General features: G+C 36.2%; 2 protein-coding genes across 5 annotated transcripts in view; one reads left to right on the forward strand and one right to left on the reverse strand.

Annotated features, from left to right (window-relative positions):
• LOC134528483 (spermatogenesis associated 6-like protein) overlaps positions 1 to 16,493 on the forward strand; it is a 61,884-nt gene extending 45,391 nt beyond the window's left edge. The window contains exon 9 of one of the 2 annotated variants that reach the window (XM_063362135.1): positions 277 to 3,032. In XM_063362135.1, coding sequence (XP_063218205.1) covers positions 277 to 382 — 106 coding nt within the window. In that variant the 3' untranslated portion in view covers positions 383 to 3,032. Of the gene's footprint in view, positions 1 to 276; positions 3,033 to 16,171 lie in introns of those variants that run through there. The other variant, XM_063362136.1, reaches the window with a different exon arrangement.
• LOC134528482 (myc box-dependent-interacting protein 1) overlaps positions 3,695 to 19,146 on the reverse strand; it is a 167,983-nt gene continuing 152,531 nt past the window's right edge. The window contains exons 5-9 of one of the 3 annotated variants that reach the window (XM_063362132.1): positions 16,838 to 16,953; positions 16,224 to 16,264; positions 14,907 to 15,104; positions 10,228 to 10,427; positions 3,695 to 6,882 (exon numbers count right to left, since the gene is read on the reverse strand). In XM_063362132.1, the coding sequence (XP_063218202.1) occupies positions 6,802 to 6,882; positions 10,228 to 10,427; positions 14,907 to 15,104; positions 16,224 to 16,264; positions 16,838 to 16,953 (636 nt within the window). In that variant the 3' untranslated portion in view covers positions 3,695 to 6,801. The remainder of the gene's footprint in view (positions 6,883 to 10,227; positions 10,428 to 14,906; positions 15,105 to 16,223; positions 16,265 to 16,837; positions 16,954 to 19,146) is intronic. The other 2 variants (XM_063362133.1, XM_063362134.1) reach the window with 2 other exon arrangements.

Consider the following 19,146-nt stretch of genomic DNA (forward strand, 5'->3'; position numbering starts at 1 on the left):
TGGTCCAGCATTCCATGTTAGAAAACTATTTTTTTTTTAAGTAGTGTATTTGCTATAATGTCATAATACTTGTAATAATGGAATGGTGGACTGTCCGTGGCAGTTAGTTCTGATTGGACACATTCCTTGTAAGAATTCAGCCGTGGGCTATTTAAAAACATGAACTTACATAATTATGTAGTTTTTTCCAACACAAACCTTCTTAGGCCAGTAATTTAGGAACAATTGTGGTCATTATAATTTGTACTTCATCATGTGTAAAATTTCCTGTTTCAGGAATAGCAGCCGGGAAGTATACTATCGTGACCTTGAAAAATTCTACAGTAAACTCCATCATCGATACCAAACGAGATCCCTCAACGGCAAACTTGTTTGTAGTTGATAAAATTTCATTTTACTTTCCTTCTTAAAATACAACATGTATTTTTATCTATTATATAATGCTCAAGTTAAGTATTATTACTGATAGAACACACATACTATACAAAGTATTTAAGTGTTTTAATACTGTAAGTATTTTATTTATATTACTAATTATCAGCGAACAATTCAGTAATCAGTCAGTACAGATGAAATGTGTTGGCAATTGCTGATAAAATATGCAGTTTTATGTTAATGTTGGCCCCACTGTTTACGAACAGTATAGTTTTTACATGTTGGTCTCCCGTTGTGTAATACGTGTATTTATCATGAAAGATGAAAGGATGGTAACTACAGTAGAACCCGTTTATAGTGAACCCGCCTATAATGAATTCCCGTTTATTGTGAATTTCCGTCTCAGTCCCGGCAAAATGATTTGAGGTTATGTATTAATTTATTGGATATAGCGCACAACTTTTGTCAATGTTGATACGTTTTCCCGTGTACCACGAACAAATTTTGCCGACATAATGCATAATCTCAAATATTTTCATATAATTAAAAGTTTTTTCATAAAACGTCTATTCTGGATCACATTGAAGTTTTTCTCCGCAATACGCTACTCGATTGTCCACTGTTCATATTATAAACAAGTCGTAATCGAGTGGCCTCGGTAGGCTACGTGTAGCCAAAAATGGTGATCAGTTTGGTGAAAATAAAAAATAGTTTTCCCTGTATAGTTAAAGAATGGGCGAACGCGTGTACATTTAATATGTTATCAAAATTATAAATAAATTACTGCCACACAAATACGTATGTACATTATAGCAGCAAATTCAATATTTTTACGTCTCATTTTTATCGTTCACGTTTCGGACATTTTGATCGGATAAGGTTCGTAAGACTACCACTAGATAGAACTCTGTGGACAAAATGTTCCCATAGAAAGTGAGAAAATTTCGTTCCAGCTTTAGCAACTGCGATACTAAATGATACGTAGTAATCTTTGATGCACCACACTCGTTATTTTTCGTTTATTTACTTTTGACGGTAAAAAGAATTACGTGTTATCAAGCTGCAAATGTGCTTCAATAAGAAATACGTACATAAAAAAAGGTGAAAAAGCGGTAAAAAACGTAAGGCATTATCTGTGCGAGATAAACTGGACATTATTGAAAAGGGAGACTCCAACCCCACTGTCCCGCACATGTTAATAGCAAAGGAACTGGGAATTGCAACATCCACATTAAGTACAATATTAAACAAGCTGAACAATCTTCTTTCTCAAGCTGCGATAACGTCACAGAGTATTAAATGCCCGAAAAAAGGATAATATGCCGAAATCCAAGAACCATTAGGTAATAGAAAGTGTAGTTCATTAAAAAAAAATCTGCTTTTGCTCATAAAATTGTTGCTTTGAGTATTTTCATTCGTTCTTTTCTTGGCTTAGGCCTATGTGTAGTTAAGATTTTGCTTTTGAGAATGTATTGCCAATATAAAAGTTTTCCCAGATATAAAGTTTCCCCTCTATAGTGAACATATAAACTACTCCCTTCAGATTCGTTATAACAGGGTTATACTGTATTGGGTGTGCTAAAAGTATAAGATCTATAACCGCTAAATACAGGGTGTCCACTCATTTGGGAGAACTAAATTCCAGGGTTTTTCAAGGATTTTTAAGAAATTTCGTAAAGTTTAAAATAGTAAGTATTCCTGTAAGAGTACATTACTTCTTTGATAAAAGAACATAATTAGCTATTGCTTGTTGTTTAAACTACGACAGTAGCAATCAACAGCAACATTTTACGAAAAGACAGTGTTGGTATAAATAATACAGAAAACCATAAGGGTAAAACTAAAATTAGGTACTTCAGCAGTTGCCAGGGATGAAAAAATTTAATATGTAATCTAGTCACCCTGACTATTACAGGCAACGTTTGTCTGAAATTACCAGAAAACATCAAACTAAATTCACCCACTCAGAAATAGCTGTCTCTGAAAGAGTATTTTCCCAATGTTCATCCCCTTCTAATAATCTTAGTCCTTTGCAAGCACTTTGATATGTTGCCAAAATATTGCCATTAAAAGTTCTAAGATGTTCAAAAGTGCATATTCATTAATATTATTCTTAAGTAAAAAACATTCTTTGTGATTTAGATGAACATCATAAACCTGGCTGAAAGCTGCATATTTTTTTTTTAAACCAGGGTAACCATCATCATAATCATCCTAGCCATGTTTTCTTCTGGAAAATTTATTTCTTTCCCAGGTGTAATATTGGGGCACTTCATGTATAACAAAGTTTTTGCAAAATTGTAGTTTCTGCAGAGCTCGAATAATCCAGTAAGTCGATGCTGGGAGATTAACACAATCTTGAAAGTTTTTATCATTAAAATAAATTCTTTGTCCATTTTGCAAACGGATGACTGCTGGGAGGTTTTCATGAATAGGAAACGGAAAAATTCTCAAAATAGCTTCAAAGTGTTAGTATAGCGACCGTCAAGATAATTCTCTTCATCATCGTTATTATTGTGCAAAGTGAATGATGCTGTATCAGAACCTTTATGAATGTATTTGCATATATATTTTATAGCTTTGACTGAGTGACAAAATTCCATGTTAATGTGTGCATTGAAAATTCGTAATAAAACTGGATCATAAGGGACAACCCACCTATTGTCTAAACTCATTTCAGTTTCCCTCACATGCAATACACTATATTTCCCCTATCTGGAGCTCCACATCTATAGGTTCGGTAACCATCATCACCAATTTGTGTCTCGGATATAAATCTTCTTGGGGTTTTTTTTTTTTGGAACACATGTTTTCTTTCATACACGGTGTTGTTGGGTTATTTGGTCCACAAGGGCATTACAAAGTTGGTTTGATCTACCCACATAGCAGTTACTCAACAGGCACTCTACTGGGGGAGCTGTCTACTAGCATCGCTTAAACTTTCAACAAGGCATCTTTCTCAGGTATTCTCTCTCTATCCAGCTCAATGCCTTTGTGCTCTTAGTAGCTGTGAAACGAATGACCTTCCCTTATGCTACGTACGGAGATATTCCGAGACCCGGCTAGCCTGCCCTCTCCTTGCAAGATGTAACATTCATGAGGTGATGTATCCAATGCTTGTAAAATGAGATTATTGACACTTCACCTGATGGGTATGATACAGATGTGTAAAATACATTTAGAATAGAATAAATAATGTGTTTCAGCAGAATTTTGGTATGGAGCATTTCATCAAAAATTTCTGAAACCTACTGTTCACAAATTCCATTGTAAGTGATTGTAATTAAGGTGAAGATGGATAAAAAAGACTTTCAACACATTTACTGGAGAAAAAAAATTTATAAAATGTTACAGTTTAACAAGACAATTAAAAATGACTAAAATATGAAAGTAAAATGTACAAGTATCTGAAAAATAATATTAACACAGTTGACTTGTTTCCAAACATGTCAGTATGCTTGCGTATCTCTCGCCTGCTGCGATCACCACTCGTTCAGTGTTTGACTGCCCTGCGTTGAGGCAAGGGACCTGCTTTGGTATCAACCAACCCATTCCGAACGTGAGCTTCTTGGTCACCCGTTGATTGATCAAAGCAAGTAGAGGAAGACATATGGGGCAGCCACATCTCCAACTGTAGTACTTTTAATTACACTATATGTGATATCTAACTTGAAAATTGAGTTAACTTTTTTTTTTACAGTAAAGATTTTGCACATGTTTCCATACAAGACCGACTGGATTCTTTGATCTGAAAACAAAATTTGCTCTGCACAAATGCAAATTTCAATTCTTTGGTGAAAAAATTTGATGTTTCATATTTATTTCCTATTTAGATATACTGAGTCAAACCTCAATAATACAAACATCGTAGAACCATAACTTTGTACTGCATCAAGTTTACTTTTGGTAGGGATTGGAAAAAAAAAAAAAAAGTTAACATTTAAATGGTATTAAGACAAGAATAAATTTTACAAGGTTTTTTTTTTTCCAACCTACATGTAACCAAAGCAATTGCATCAGTATTATTTTAATAATGTTCGCAGGCTTTCACGGCCATTGTCTGAAGTAGCTTGGCTTCTGGGTTGTAGCCGCGTCCTTGGCGAATAATTCACCGACGTTTCGGTCGACATTGCAGTCGCCATTATCAGGGAGCAGTTACCTAGCTACTTCAGTATTATTTTAGTTGAAACTTGACACTGTTTCTTTACATTAGTCTGGGATACCTGTAATAACCATTCTAAACTTCATGTAATCGTTTGCCCTTGGAACAAAAACAACTTTGTACTACATATTAAATACTAAACAAAAAACTTTGCACTATTTCTCCTATGTAATTTATAGTGACTGTGAAAACACTTCATATTAATGAGGGTTTTGTAATCTCAGGGTTTTTACTAATGAGGTCTTTATTAATGCAGCTCTCACCACGAATGACGTTTGAGCAAGCATGGACTCCCTCGATCGTAACATGTGGCAACTGACAAGACATGTCTTGCTGTTTACGAGATAATACTTTTTTTTTTAAAACTTGCCACCATATCAAATGCAGATCAGATTACCAATTACCAATAAAAATTGCAAAGAATCAAACTACAACAAGGTTCAAAACCAGAGGCTGTGTTTAAAGAGGAAATTAGGAACCTTGTATGAAATGTTCCCACCCTATGAAGCGGAAATTACTTATGATAATCAATCAATATTAATTTAGCAAAAATCTTAACAGCACTGCACATAAAGGTCGAACGTACAGCACAATGTAATTCCCATGTTTGTTCCCGTATGAAACTACTTTCGGCTCCACTGCTGTGGTTACCTCGTAATTAGTGCCTTCATTTGAACAGACAGACTTCATCACTTGTTACGAAGATACATCCACCAAACCTAGCACTGCTTCAGGTACAGGATAATCCAGTATATATGTAGGTATTGGGTTTGAAAAACATTAAACATATTAGGAAAAAAAAAACTATCAGTTTGAAAACAAGGAACAGCTTATAAAACAACTGTTATTTAAGCATACAAATCAAAAAAATTACAACTGTGTTGACTACTTTAAAATATAAATGTTGATTCTGCACTTTCATGTTTAGGCAAATCTGTATATACACATATTCTCATGTACATATTGCATAGAAAAATGTTTGGCCACTGGATTTTAAATAATTTATACAACTGGGCACTATTAATTTTGCTTACATTATTACGTACTAAGTTGTCAACAAATCTTTTTAAACAGACATATGTACACAAACTACAACAGCAACTAATAATGGTAAATATATATTTATAATTGACAATGATATGCAGGCAATCGTTGGACCACTACATTCCACGTTACACGTAAAAGATGGCAGATCATGTAGTTACAGGATGTCTACATTATTACATTAATAGTTACTATACAATGAAATTCATATCAGAATGATACATTTTTGCATGTAAAAATGTGGTTCATAACAATTTGCTGCAATTCCAAACAATACATATGCAACATAATCATTAGAGATTTTCTTACTCCATTGGTACTTAGGTAAATTCATTCTAAGGCACTTGATAAATAAAATACTAAAATAGCTCATAAGCTCCACAGTTTGCTCACCAAATAAACACAAGTTAATAAATATTTAAAATATTTTTCACACAATTGTTTCAAGCTTTTAAAACAATTGTATTTTTGTATGCATTCATTCTTTACACATTCCTCACAAACTCACAAAAAGAATATGTAGGTTCTTTTAATTGAGCACAAATGGCACACAGAAACATATCTAAAAAAAAAAAAATACATAGACATACCTTTCCATAAATGTAAAAACTTTACCAATTCAGCACTTAATACTGATACATATATATATCCCTGCTGTTGCAATTCTGACTCATTTACATAAACTAAATAATTGTAAGTAGCTAACAAAAGACAAAAACTCTAGAATTTTTTTTAAAATGTAAAAAAATGCTGAGAAAGAAAAACAAAAATTGATTGTAACACTGAACAATGAAATAAAATTACTGCACGTTCAAGCGAGGCTTCGTAATCTTAATCGTGTTGTTAGTTTCGAAGTCTCGCTGTTGGTAAATAATAAAATATCAATACAGTTCCTTTCTCAATTAATTTGAGCGACATCACTGCGTAAACATCTTCCGGCAGCGGAAGTTTCACTTAACAGTCACCTCATTGTAAGTGTTATTTACATATATATGTATATATTTTTTTATTAATATACCAACAAGTTGAGCATAACTGCACAGTGACATTCCCCATGCTACCGCCAGATGAAACATCTGTTTTAATAGCTGTCTGGATGCTTGTATAATTTCCACCTAGAACGTACCAAATGTTGAGGACGCGATCCGTGGCAGGGAGCGAGACGCTCTCGCGCGGCGGGCAGTGTGGCTGACGCGGGACTCGGCGGGCAGGCGCGCGTCTCACAGCGGGCGGGTGAAGTTGGCGGGGAACATGCCCTTCTCCCCGCTGCCCTCCTTCACGCCCATCAGCCAGCCCTCCTCCTGTGGCACAGCACGCGCACGCATGGTCGGCTCTCCGCCGCACCTCACACAGGGGCACCAGCACACACGGGTTGGTGTTTGCACCAACACACACCCGAAAAGAAAACAATTCGACACGACGACGTCTTACAAATCGATGAACGCCGGCTGCACGCATGAAAAATCGTCGCGATCCCCTGAGCCGAGCGTGCAAGAACGGGTCGTTGCCACAACACCGAAATACCACAACGCCGAACATATAATAACGCCGAAAATCATAACCCCGAATGCCAAATTGACCGCAACGCCGACAGCTAGAAAACTGCTGTGTACCACAACGCCGAAATACAGTAACGTCGAACAATGTTACAGTAACGTCGAACAATGTTGCATCGGGGAGGGGGGGCCCACAGGAGCAAAATGAAAAACGACTGAATGAATTTGTATTTCTTAAATGTATCTTAATGCCAAAATACCATAACCTAGGCTAGCCTAACCTAGCCTAACCTTTGTGGCAGTCCTGCAATGACATTTTTTGGCGTTAATGTATTGGCGTTGTGGTACACAGCAGTTTTCTAGCTGTCAGCGTTGTAGTCAATTTGGTTTTCGGCGTTGTGGTATTTCGGCGTTGTGGTGCGTCCCCTGCAAGAACCGGCCAACCACCGTGCGAGAAAATCTTCTATAATATCAAACAGGTTAAGGCGGGCTTTTCAACTAATTGTTCGTGATTATATTTAAACAAATTATTTGAAATTAAATTTGCAAAAAAAAACTGTAAATAATATTTGAAAAATAAAAAGTATGCAACTTTTTCATCAATTTTTCTCATGACATTATCAAGTAAAATTATCGTCTGTAAACTGAATTTACAGACAAAACCCCCCCCCCCTTTTGAACAGATGCACAGTTGAAAAGTTTTGCTGACCAAATCATCTGCCTAGGGCTGAAAGAAACAAAGTTGGTGGGTCATAACATAACTCGTCTTACGGTCACTAGGTTTACCAGTTACGACTCGTAACGTAAGCCAACAAATCGATTTTCACCATAGTCTAATGCCACCTCCTCGCAAACTGTGCTTTAAATCTGTGTGCTCTTTTGCGACAAGCAGCATTCTGCGAGTGCTGTGTTCCAGTATGCTTCTCTATACTGTGTGTAGTCAGCCTTAAAAGGGAGGGAGGGAGGGAAAAAAAAATTAATGTGTAACAAGAAACCAACCGCAAGTGGTAGTTACTGCACACTGCATTATTCGGAGAGAGTTGAGCGCGTGCAACTTGAAGACTTCCACCAGCTTCCTTCGACCCGCCCACTCCAAGTGACTCCTTCGCCCCCGAGCATCCAACACTCACACAGGTCGTAATTTGATGTGGCACTGATGTAATGACACAGGTAGTGGAAACTAGCGAGTAAACTGTGGGCTTAATGTTGATTAAGTGAATGTCAGGCGAGATTTTTTGAAGTAAAATAACAAAATAGATTCCAGTTTGATGTGCATGCATTTTAATGCTACAAATATCTTATCAGCACCAATTATTAACTTATACATTCAATTAAAATTTTGAAGCTTGAATAATTTATTATTTAACTTGCTGACCACTTGATAAAATGGGCATAATGTTCGCTTCACAATGCACGATTCGTGCATTAGCACTGTAATTTCGGCATGCTCTGTTGCCAGATCAGAGGGCAAACGTTTCATACACTACTTTATAATCCAATGAAAATTTTTTTTTACAAGTATCCAAAATACTGTATTATGTATTTAAAAAAATGGAATAGGAGTATTAAATTTTTACTTCTAAAGATATGTAAATATTGATTTCAATAAGTTTTGAAAAAAAAAATTATTTTACATAATTTAATATTAAAAATGTTGGCTGTTTTTGAGCATAACACACAATTTAATAGAATTCCTTGTAATTAATGGTGACAGACTACTACAAAAAATAGTTTAGGCACTAGACAATATTTTATGGTCTTAGGAAAATCAACAAATTGTACAAATAAAAATATTTAAACTTATTATAATTACAATGGTATACAAAATAATATTTTTAATGTGAACAAACTGGGCAGCATCGATATGGCAACAGTGGGGTCATTTACTCTTTACTGCCAACTTGGAGTGAATCACACACCATATAGACCGTGGACCATTTCTTCTCTGATGTACTAGTTCTGTGTAACGTGTTATTTCCTTAATGACCTTGCCAAATGGGGTGTTTAAACCCAACAAATAAATAAAATAATATACTGGAATCTTGCAGCAGACCTGTTAAGGTACGAACATGCAACAGAAATGGCAGGAAACTATTTTAAGTGTTTTGTTATCAGAGTGCACAGCTATATTTTAGCTCCTAGAGCTCAGAGGCAATGGAACACTTAAGTCCGGAGAAGTCATGGGGACGTTGGCGCAACCTTTCAAGAACCAAGTTGCCCTACTGACGGTGATTGTGGTGAACGTTATGCTCCGGTCAGCTGTAACCCTGGCTGTGAAAGTATTTGTTTCTCAGGTACCAGTAGCAAAAGCTTTACACCAGCACACACTTGGAAGTTTAATAAACAAAAAAGAGATATGGAAAGCGGAAAGAACTTGGCGGGCCGTGGCGATTGCGGAAATTGGTTTTGGTTCTTTCATTTTCATTGCCATACGTTACATAGTTATTTTCTGGGCCGGGGAATCTCTATTACAGATTTGTACGGACACCTTGATGCCAAAGCAAAAGATGAAAACACATTAGAAATCAAACTCGAGCAACACGGCGGCCAGAAGCAGCTCGGCTTCTGGGTTGCAGCCGCGTCCCTGGCGAATAATTCGCCGACGTTTCGGTCGACATTGCAGTCGCCATCATCAGGGAGAAGCAGTTACCTACAGATGATGGCAACTGCAATGTTGACCGAAACATCGGTGTAATTATCCGCCGAGGACGCGGCGGCAACCCAGAAGCCAAGCTATTTCAGACAACGGCCGTGGAAGACAGCGAACATTATGAACACTGTGGGCAGTCATGCCCGACGTTCGGAAATGTCTGTACTCGCAAAAAAATACTGGTATTCTGAGCACGTGCTTGCCCATACTTTCTCTCGTAAGAATGTGCACAAAGTGAATGAGATACGGCGGCAGTGTAGCTGAAACACAGAGAACAACTATCCCAGTACTTCTCTAATTTTCAGCAATCCAGCTTTATTGATATTTGCAAGAAATTAAGTGGATTTATATAAAATTATTTACGAAGAATTACCAGTTATTATCAACGAGTCGTGAATCATTAGCTGCGGATATCGACGCGTAGAAAAGAACCTACCAGGAATGTATAATTTTGAGGATAATCTACAGAACAACTAAAGCGGACGCGTCCCGACGCTCACCTGCTCCTCCGGGTCGTCGTACTCCACCACGCTGATGACCTCCCCGACGTCGAAGGACAGCTCGTCCACGTCCTCGCGGGTGTACTTGTACGTCGCCTTCACCCTGTACAGCACGCCGGGGGGCAGGTTGTCCGTGGTGGCCCCTGCAACGCCCGCACCCCTCCGCTCACTCCCTTCCTCGCTGGAGCTCCCCGCACGCACTGTGACACCGGCACACGCCGTGCACGTACAAGGAAACACCCCTTCCAGTCCATACAATGAAATTATGAGAAAAAATTGATTTTTTATATTCATATGGGTTTGTAAAAATATTGTGAAATATATTCAGTAGTGAAACATGTTTAATCTAACATAATAAATACACTCGTCATATAATGTACTTGTCATGAAACACATTAAATTTGACTTTTTCATATGAATATCCCATGGACTTAATGGGTTTTCCTTGTACACCCACGATATATACTTCAACTATACTTAATTAAACAGAAAATAATGCTTTTTCTCTGAAAGTATACTGAAATTAAATATATTCAAACAGTTAAAAATGTATTATTTAATTGGAAAATGTAAAACTGTAATGTTTCTTCTGATAATATATAAAGGGCAGAGTAGATATACTAATTAGAAAAAAAAGGCATTGCTTACTTAGTAATGAAAATGTTATTTAGTATTGCATTATTATCATTGTTCAGGTTAAAGTTGTATTCAGAAGCACAAATATAAAAAAAAATAGTGTAAAAAAATGGAAATATTTTCCATGAATCTGAAATTCCTAATTTTTGCAACAAAAAAATTATCAAGTTACCTATTCTGGGTTTTGATGATTGGCTGGTTGTATATTTGTACATATCCATGCAAAGTTCCAAATAGTTTAATATTTAAATGTATTACATAAATATTAATATAAAAAAACCTTTATGAAGTCGTGTAACTATTGTTAGTAAAATTCTTTTGAACTTTTCTCCCCCAAGTACTGTTTCTCTAGCACATTAGGAATGTTCAAAAATGTGATAATCAGACTTCCAAATTGTACTAAAAAATTGGTTACATAAAATAATATTTTGTTTACATTCCAGAGCTACAGTGAAAGTTGGTCTTTAATCCATCATTTACAGTTTGGCTCAGTCTGCAGTCTGGCACTTCACGTTACTGAGCTCCCAGCATTTTTGGTTCGCTCAGAGTTTATTGTTAGTCAGTTTTCATTTCTATACAGCGTTTTCTGTTTTATAGCAGGTCGCATGTCACATTCCGTGGGTTACATTTCAGTAATGATTTTATTTGAAGAAAACCAATGGCCACCTATTTTTTTTCTTTCTATAGAATAGCTTACTACAATTTAATTACCACTGTAGTACAGTACATTATTTCCCTGGTGTTCCGTTACAGCTACATAGTTCGACAATCAGGCATGATCGCTGCTCCAGCGAGGCCATGGTCCCAAACACGCCGGATTTAAGATTTTCCACTGAATTATAAATCATACAGGATGAGTCTGTATTCAACCGACGAACTTCGACTCTAGGTTCATCATGACAAAATAAGTTGGAAAAAAATTGGTTGTCTGTAAAGTCGGTTTACGGACGATAGTTTGTGACGTCATAACAAACATTGATGAAATGATTGCATATGCATACTTTTATGAATAAAATTGAATCATTTTTATTGAATTATCACTATTTTGTATGGATACAAAGAAAGAGTGAAATGAAATCTACAATTTAATTGATAAATTTACTTTTATTTGCACTCATTAATTCAAAAAATTCAAATATGTTTATTACTTTAACAAAGAGATTTTCTTAACTATAACTTTTATACATGTTTGCTATTTAACTTCTTCCAATCTGTGTTATTCTGTTAAGGATAGGACATTGATAGGAAAAGTAGGAAACGAATGGGAGTGTTTCAAGTTTAATGTGCCTCGAAAAAGTCAAATAGATGGCTGTTCCAATCGAGTGGAAGAGAGATAGATGCGGCGCAAGCGTACAATGAGCATAACGGGACACTTTTTCTTGCGTGCAGCCGGCGTTCATTGATTTATTAGACGTTGCCACATCAAAAAACACACACACGACTTATGGTCTTCAGTGCTTCCCAAGACTGATATACATCTCTGAAGTTGGGGTTGAACAACAATTTTATTTCAAATACCATGAGCGTTTAATTGGAAAAAAGATTTACAACCACCACCAATTTTGTTACAGTGAGAAAACTATTTCATTGGAATAATCAAGGTATCAACTTTATTTTCTAAATATTTTTTGCGGGGTGTTACTACCTACCCCCGATTATTCCAAAATTTGAGGTGCTTGTAAAACTTTGTTTAATTAAACATAATTCAGGCACTTATTATTCAATCTTAAATACTTTCTCGATTATTTGCAATAATCTTCTTCAGCTCCAACTTCAAAGATGTACCAGCCAAGGGAAGTTCTTTAGACCACAAGTTGTATAAATGTTTTCAACTTATTTTGTCGTGATTAACCTGCAGTTGAAGTTTCTCGGTCTGATTCAAGACTCATTCTCTACAATAACATTTCATGCAAATAGTTATACTATTACTCTGATCAACATTTGTTTCAAACAAGAGCTATATAGTAACTACTTCTATCAACAAATTTAGTTGAACATACTTACTAAATTGTTATACTGGTTACAAGAAACATACAATTTTGTTCAGTGAACACTATCAGTAAAAATAATAAACACAAAAAAAATTGATGTTAGTGATTAGTTTTATAATAAATTCAAATGCAGCAAGCTAAGAAAAACAGTGGCGAAGAGAGCAAGCCAGCTGTCTACAAGGCCTTTAACAGATGAGGTTCACAGAACAATACACAGTGATGCCTGGGAGACAATTATCAAGGCCTAAGTGAACTCGTACTTAACAAACAATGATGGTTGATGATTTCTCTACAATATTTTTGTGTTGTTTCTGCTCAAGAGCAAAGTCAAAATTTCAAAGGAAAAAAAAATTGAGGATTATTTAAAATTTCTTAATGTACATGAATCAAATTTGAGCATTTTAATTATGATCTCATTCAGAAGCGAAACCACTCGGGATTACCCGCTCTATGAGTACGCTCATTGCAATCCACATTTGCCTGGTCTAACTTAGGTACTACTGGATCTGCAGCCTGAAATAGTTCTTTCCAATTAGGTGTGCTGGTTGTTGTAATTGTAAATGTTCTCAGTGATGTATAGTTTGGATTACAAAATGATGAACGGACACATCAGCATCCGTTCCATATGACGGTCATCGTTAACTGTGTTGGGCCAAACTATGTCAAACAAAACTAATTAAAAAGATCATTTTCCCTAGCTAGGTAAAAGTAACTTCGGAAGCAGAAGAGGAAAATTAGTTCCACACCTGAAGTGGTAAGATATGTTTGGTTGACATCAATGAAAAACATACTATTTTGCACGTTTTTTCCTTACAATTTATAATAAGCTATGACCAACTGTAATTGCAGTCAAACAGTTTACTTTTAAGACATCAGCATGGATTAAGACTGGCAGGCTTATCCTCATTTACACTCCTTTCATGTTGCTTGTTGTAGCAACTGAGCAGCGTTTTTAAGTGTGATTGGTATTCCAAATATCATTAATATTTGTGCATTCTTTTTCAATCACTCTTAAATTAAATCTATGTTTGTGTTTCTTGTTGTACAGTCTTTGAATGTAAGCAAAGGGAAGAAACTAAATCACACAATCACTAGCATAAAGAATTTGGTTGAAAGCATTTTGTATTCATTTACAGCCCAAGGATACATGAAATGCTGTAACGTATTTGAAAATTTTCAGAAATGCTGAAAATGCCAGTTTTAATAGCAGCAAATATTTTAGCAACACCTTGCATATATCTTGATTGCTGACTTTCACTGCAAGAACTAAGAATAGCCTATTTCAAAAACTTAGATTAATTAAGTTATTTTTATGGTTGTAAAATTCAGAAGTTTCTTAAGGCCTTACTTCCAGAAAATACATGGTGTTGCAGCATTGTTTACCAAATGTATTCTTAAGATTCAACTGTATTGTGGGTGTCTAACCTAGATCTCCTCTAAATGACAGGCTCTCACACAACTTATTTGCCAGTAAGCCAACATTAATTTAGTTCCCATAGTTTATTGGACTGAGCTCTCATTAATCACCATAACAAAAGTAGAGGATAATGTGTTTCATTCAGAGCATACATTCTTATAACACAATTTCTGCAACATGATGTTTTTGCCATATATGATCACTGACGGGAATGTGGAACAATGCTTATTTTACAAAGTAAGAGAGTATATTTATATTTCATATTTAAGTCCATATTTATGAGAAACATACATTATGTTATGTAAAGTAGGTCTTGAAAGTAAGGTAATCAAAAAAAAAAAGTTCAATTAAGCTGAAACAGACTTGAGCAGTAGCACAGTTAACTTTCGTTTCCGAATACTGTCCACACGCCTAACATCTCGGCGGGGGACTTTTACAACTGCGAGGCAATGTCGAGTCGGAGCCAACTCGGGATTCCGAGCACCGACGAGCGGGCAAGCAGCGAGGCTATCAGAGCCCAGAGCCAAGAGGGCGGAAGAGGAGCGTCGCGATGCGGCAGAGCAGAAGATACAGACAGAGAGCGAGAGCGAGAGCGAGAGAGAGAGAGAGAGCGGGCGGGCGGGCGACGTACTCACCCACGGGGATGTCGTACAACTCCTCGACATGCTTGTTGTTATTGGGTGAGCCGCCGGGGCCGGGCTTAGCGTTACCGTTAACCTGGGGCGGGGAGTCTGCGGGGGCGGGGGCCGGGGGCTCGAGGTCGGGCGGGGGCGTGGGGCTGGAGGGGGGAGGGGTGGTGGCGGCGGCCGGGGGCGGCGTGGAGAGCTCCTCCACTGCAACACACGACACACACACACATGCAGCAAGCCGCACACGCGCTCGTGCACATTCTCTGGCACGAGTCGGCGCTGGATCACAACCCGCTCACTGGCTGCGCTGACGCAGAAGCTTTTATTCAACGTTAAAAAAAAAATAATTAATTGGCTTTAAAACATTCTCAATGTAAATTTACAACAGCAATCGTCTCGAGTTTTAACATATATTTTAGACCTTATATTTTGTTTTAGTAGCTGTTGAATTCTTTTTGCTTAACTATGTTTATGGTTCGTACCCTCTTTCGCAATAAAAAATTAACGAGTTTTTTTTTAAGAACTCCTTAACCACTGTATAAATGAAGAAAACCATTTGTAATATCAGAAAATACCTCACCAAAATAATGTTAGCCCATATTGTTCAGCATTATCTCTGGAACACACATCTAACCCAAGCAGTGTCTAATTGAAATTTACACCCCTAACATTTAATTTGATCATTAAATACAATTACTTTATAACTTTTAAAGTAAGACAGTAAAATTCCCCCTTTTTAGTTTAAAGGTGAGATGCTAATTAGGAAAAACAAATTCGAAACATTTTTTATACTTTAAACCTAATCATGTGCCCGAAATTCACAAATTTTACTGCTCATGCATTGTTTTCTGCCAAGTAGGAAACAAAAAAACATTGAAATTTCCACATTTACACTTTATTTGCACTCTATCAGACTTTGTTAAAGAGTTTTTCAGGATTGTAACTGAAATTTAAGGATTTTTAAGTGCCCTTACTAAAGTCGACAAATTAAGGACTTTTTAAAGATATTATAGAGGTGTACGAATCTTGTTGTTTATATATTATAATTATGGATGTAAACATAAAACCACTGCTACTGTACTTGCCATGTAGTTAAAACTGACCAATTACAATCAACTCAGTAAATAGTTCAATTTAAGACACAATGCTTAAACCACATCTCAGCAGGAAAAAAAAAAGAACTTTAACCTAGCACATTAAACTGGGAGGTTCATGTTAGTATTATTAAGTTGCCTGCACGCTAGAAACTGACATGCACGTTCCCTGTGCAGCTAACGGCATGCAGCACGGCGAGCACAAGACACGAGCGAAGTCGGGACTCACCTGGAGACCGCGCCGGAGACGGCGGGGCACTGTCGATAGAACTGCAACAAGCACGGGGCAGCCACCACTTCAGTACCACTCTCACCACACACCACCCAACTACTACGAGTGCTTGCCTCCAGATGGCTTTGGAAGGCGAAATCAACGCTCTCTTATAAAAAGACTAACTCTGCTCTCTAGAGGTGTACCATACATATAAATATTGACTGCAGCTACTGAATGTAAATTAATAATCAAACCAAAAAATTAAATTTTGGAGCACTAGAAAAATTATTTTTTTTTTTTTTTGCAAAACAAAGTGTAAGACATTAAATTTAGAACAACAATGTTTCAAGAAATATTACGTACTAGAAATTTTAGCACTATTAGCAGAGAGTGTAACTCAAAATGTTTTTTTATCTTACTTTTAACTCGCCACAAATTATATTATTTAATATTACCTGCAGTTCACAAAACTTTTATTTCAATGACACTGATTGTCTACACATGGTTGCACTTAGCCAATTCACGTGAATGCAGCACTTCTGTAATTGACTGAACTATCCTCGTGTCAAGGATGTTTTAAAATGATTGCCCTAGTGCTAGCAGCTTCACAAACACAACAGTTTGCTCACTTGTTGTTGCCAGACGGCGACTTCGGGGACTTGGGAGAGCTCTTCTTCAGAGTGTAGGACCCGCGCTGGCAGTCGTTGGCTAGCTTGTCCACTATCATCTCCAGCTCTGCGTACACCTGGCAACACCGCACCATCACAGCACACATCCACACACTCGCTACTCCATGACACGCCCGGATGAAAGCTCCGATACACAGACTATATAGTATAATGGCCAGCATCAGTGGTCTACCGGATACACCGAGCGCTCTTTTCTCATTGTGCCGAAATCAAGCCAAGCAGGCAACAAAAGAGTGCTCGCAGCTCAAAAAAACTCAGAAAATTGCTTAAGGAAGCAACCCCGAGAAGCAACTGGGCAATCATCATCGAAGCCCGCAAGGAGAACCAGGCGGCAGACTGCGTCCACAACCTCCAGTTCCGAAGCTGAAAGTGTTAGGTGTTAAGGGGTTATTATTACTGAAGGGCAGTATTGGGCACCATCGACTAATTTCTAATATCAAATAATCAATCATAATTTGTACCAAACTATCGAATAATTATTTTATAGTTTTAGTTGAATAACTTTTCATTTGCTGCAAGCTGCAATGGTGTATGACTGAATATGTCTAAACAAATAAAAACTGTCCTAATTACAATTCACTCTGCAAAGATATGATTGTTTTGTTAAATACAAATTTTTAAACTATAATTATTTAATGGCTCAGTGTTTACATAGGCTAACGAAAATTACAGAGTACATATCACGATAAGGGTGTAGACTAAAATACTATTAATATTGTATAATATTAGTCTAATGATTAAGGAAAACTTTTCATTAAATTTTATGTATAAAATACTGAGAGAACAAAGTAATGACCCAAAAAAATTGTGTATAATAAACTATAACCATAATTGCAATTATTAATAACATACATAATTAATCATTTAATTTCTAATGCTTCTTTTTAATTGTTGCAATTTCAAACTATCTGCAAATGATACAAAAAATATAAAACTTGTCTAGCCTGTCAAATCAAAACAGTGCAATAGAAAATGTGGTAGTGATAAACTATTTATTAAAATCTACAAGTTCACTTCGTGAAATTATTCATTCTTGTGTGGGAATACAAAACTTTTAAATACCAACTTTAACCCAACATAACCACTTCACATCACTTTCAGTGAATCAGTTTGTTAAAAATTTTATTGTGTGCTAGGCTATCATTAAATTTTAAGGTGGTGATTTGATCCATAGTAATTTCAGGTTTCAAAAAAACATACATATTTTGATTTGCATTCATTCATGATTTTTTCACGATGTTTCAAGTAAAAATTCTACAAGCATTCTAAATTTCTTAGTTAAGCAATACCTAATGCTGGAGAAGTGATACTTATCTGAAATTTTTTTAGCAAAAACTTCAAATTGCATTTTTTTACTTAATGACATGTTTTGGAATCATTATCTATAATGGTGTTGTGGTATTTCAATTTATTTCCAATAGTTTACATTTTAATAAGGGTAAGGTTAGATTTCACATTAGAAATACTAATGATAGTGTGGATAGTTAGGTTAGCGACATTTAAAAGCAGTGTTTGTTAGATTAGGTTAGCTACGGTAAAAATACTGCAAAATCATTTAAAATTTAATTAGGAAATACCTACTTAAAAAGTAGCTAACCAGCAATTTAAATTTTTTTAAAGTATGTGGCTACCTCAGAACCATTTTCATGATTTTATGCAATATTTATGAACCTAACCTAACTACTTGTTAAAATGGTCAAATACTGGTAAACTACTTGACATGTCACAATAAACTTTAAGATAATGACTTAAAAACATGCCAAGAAGTGGAGAAAAATGCTTTTTGGAATTTTTATTTAAATTTCTTCAGAAAAGAAATTTTTGTGCTAGCATAGCCACACAAGTTAGCAGCTTAAAAAACTAAGATTCTCTTACAGTGAACACAAACTTGCAACTAGAGTTAAAATAAACACCAACAAACACGAAACACAGATTGGCCCAGAACGAGAGAATGTTTAACGACTAAATTTAATAGACTGATTTTCATGCTAGTCACGAGTAACGATAGTTTCGTACTATAAATTTATTCAATAGTTTTTTTTGATGGTGCCCATTACTACTAAAGGGTACTGTTTAGTTGAGAAGCTTTTTTTTTGAAACTTTAATAGGTGTGTCGTCACTACTCACCTAACAGCTCAGCCAACCAGGAAGAAAAAAATTCAATGACTGATCAACATTTTCAGCTAACCAGGAATCATCTCACCATGAGCAAGGTCATTAGAAACAGACACATAAATAATTTAAGGAAA

Source organism: Bacillus rossius, chromosome 1 (genome assembly GCF_032445375.1).
Source record: "Bacillus rossius redtenbacheri isolate Brsri chromosome 1, Brsri_v3, whole genome shotgun sequence".
NCBI classification, from domain to species: domain Eukaryota; kingdom Metazoa; phylum Arthropoda; class Insecta; order Phasmatodea; family Bacillidae; genus Bacillus; species Bacillus rossius.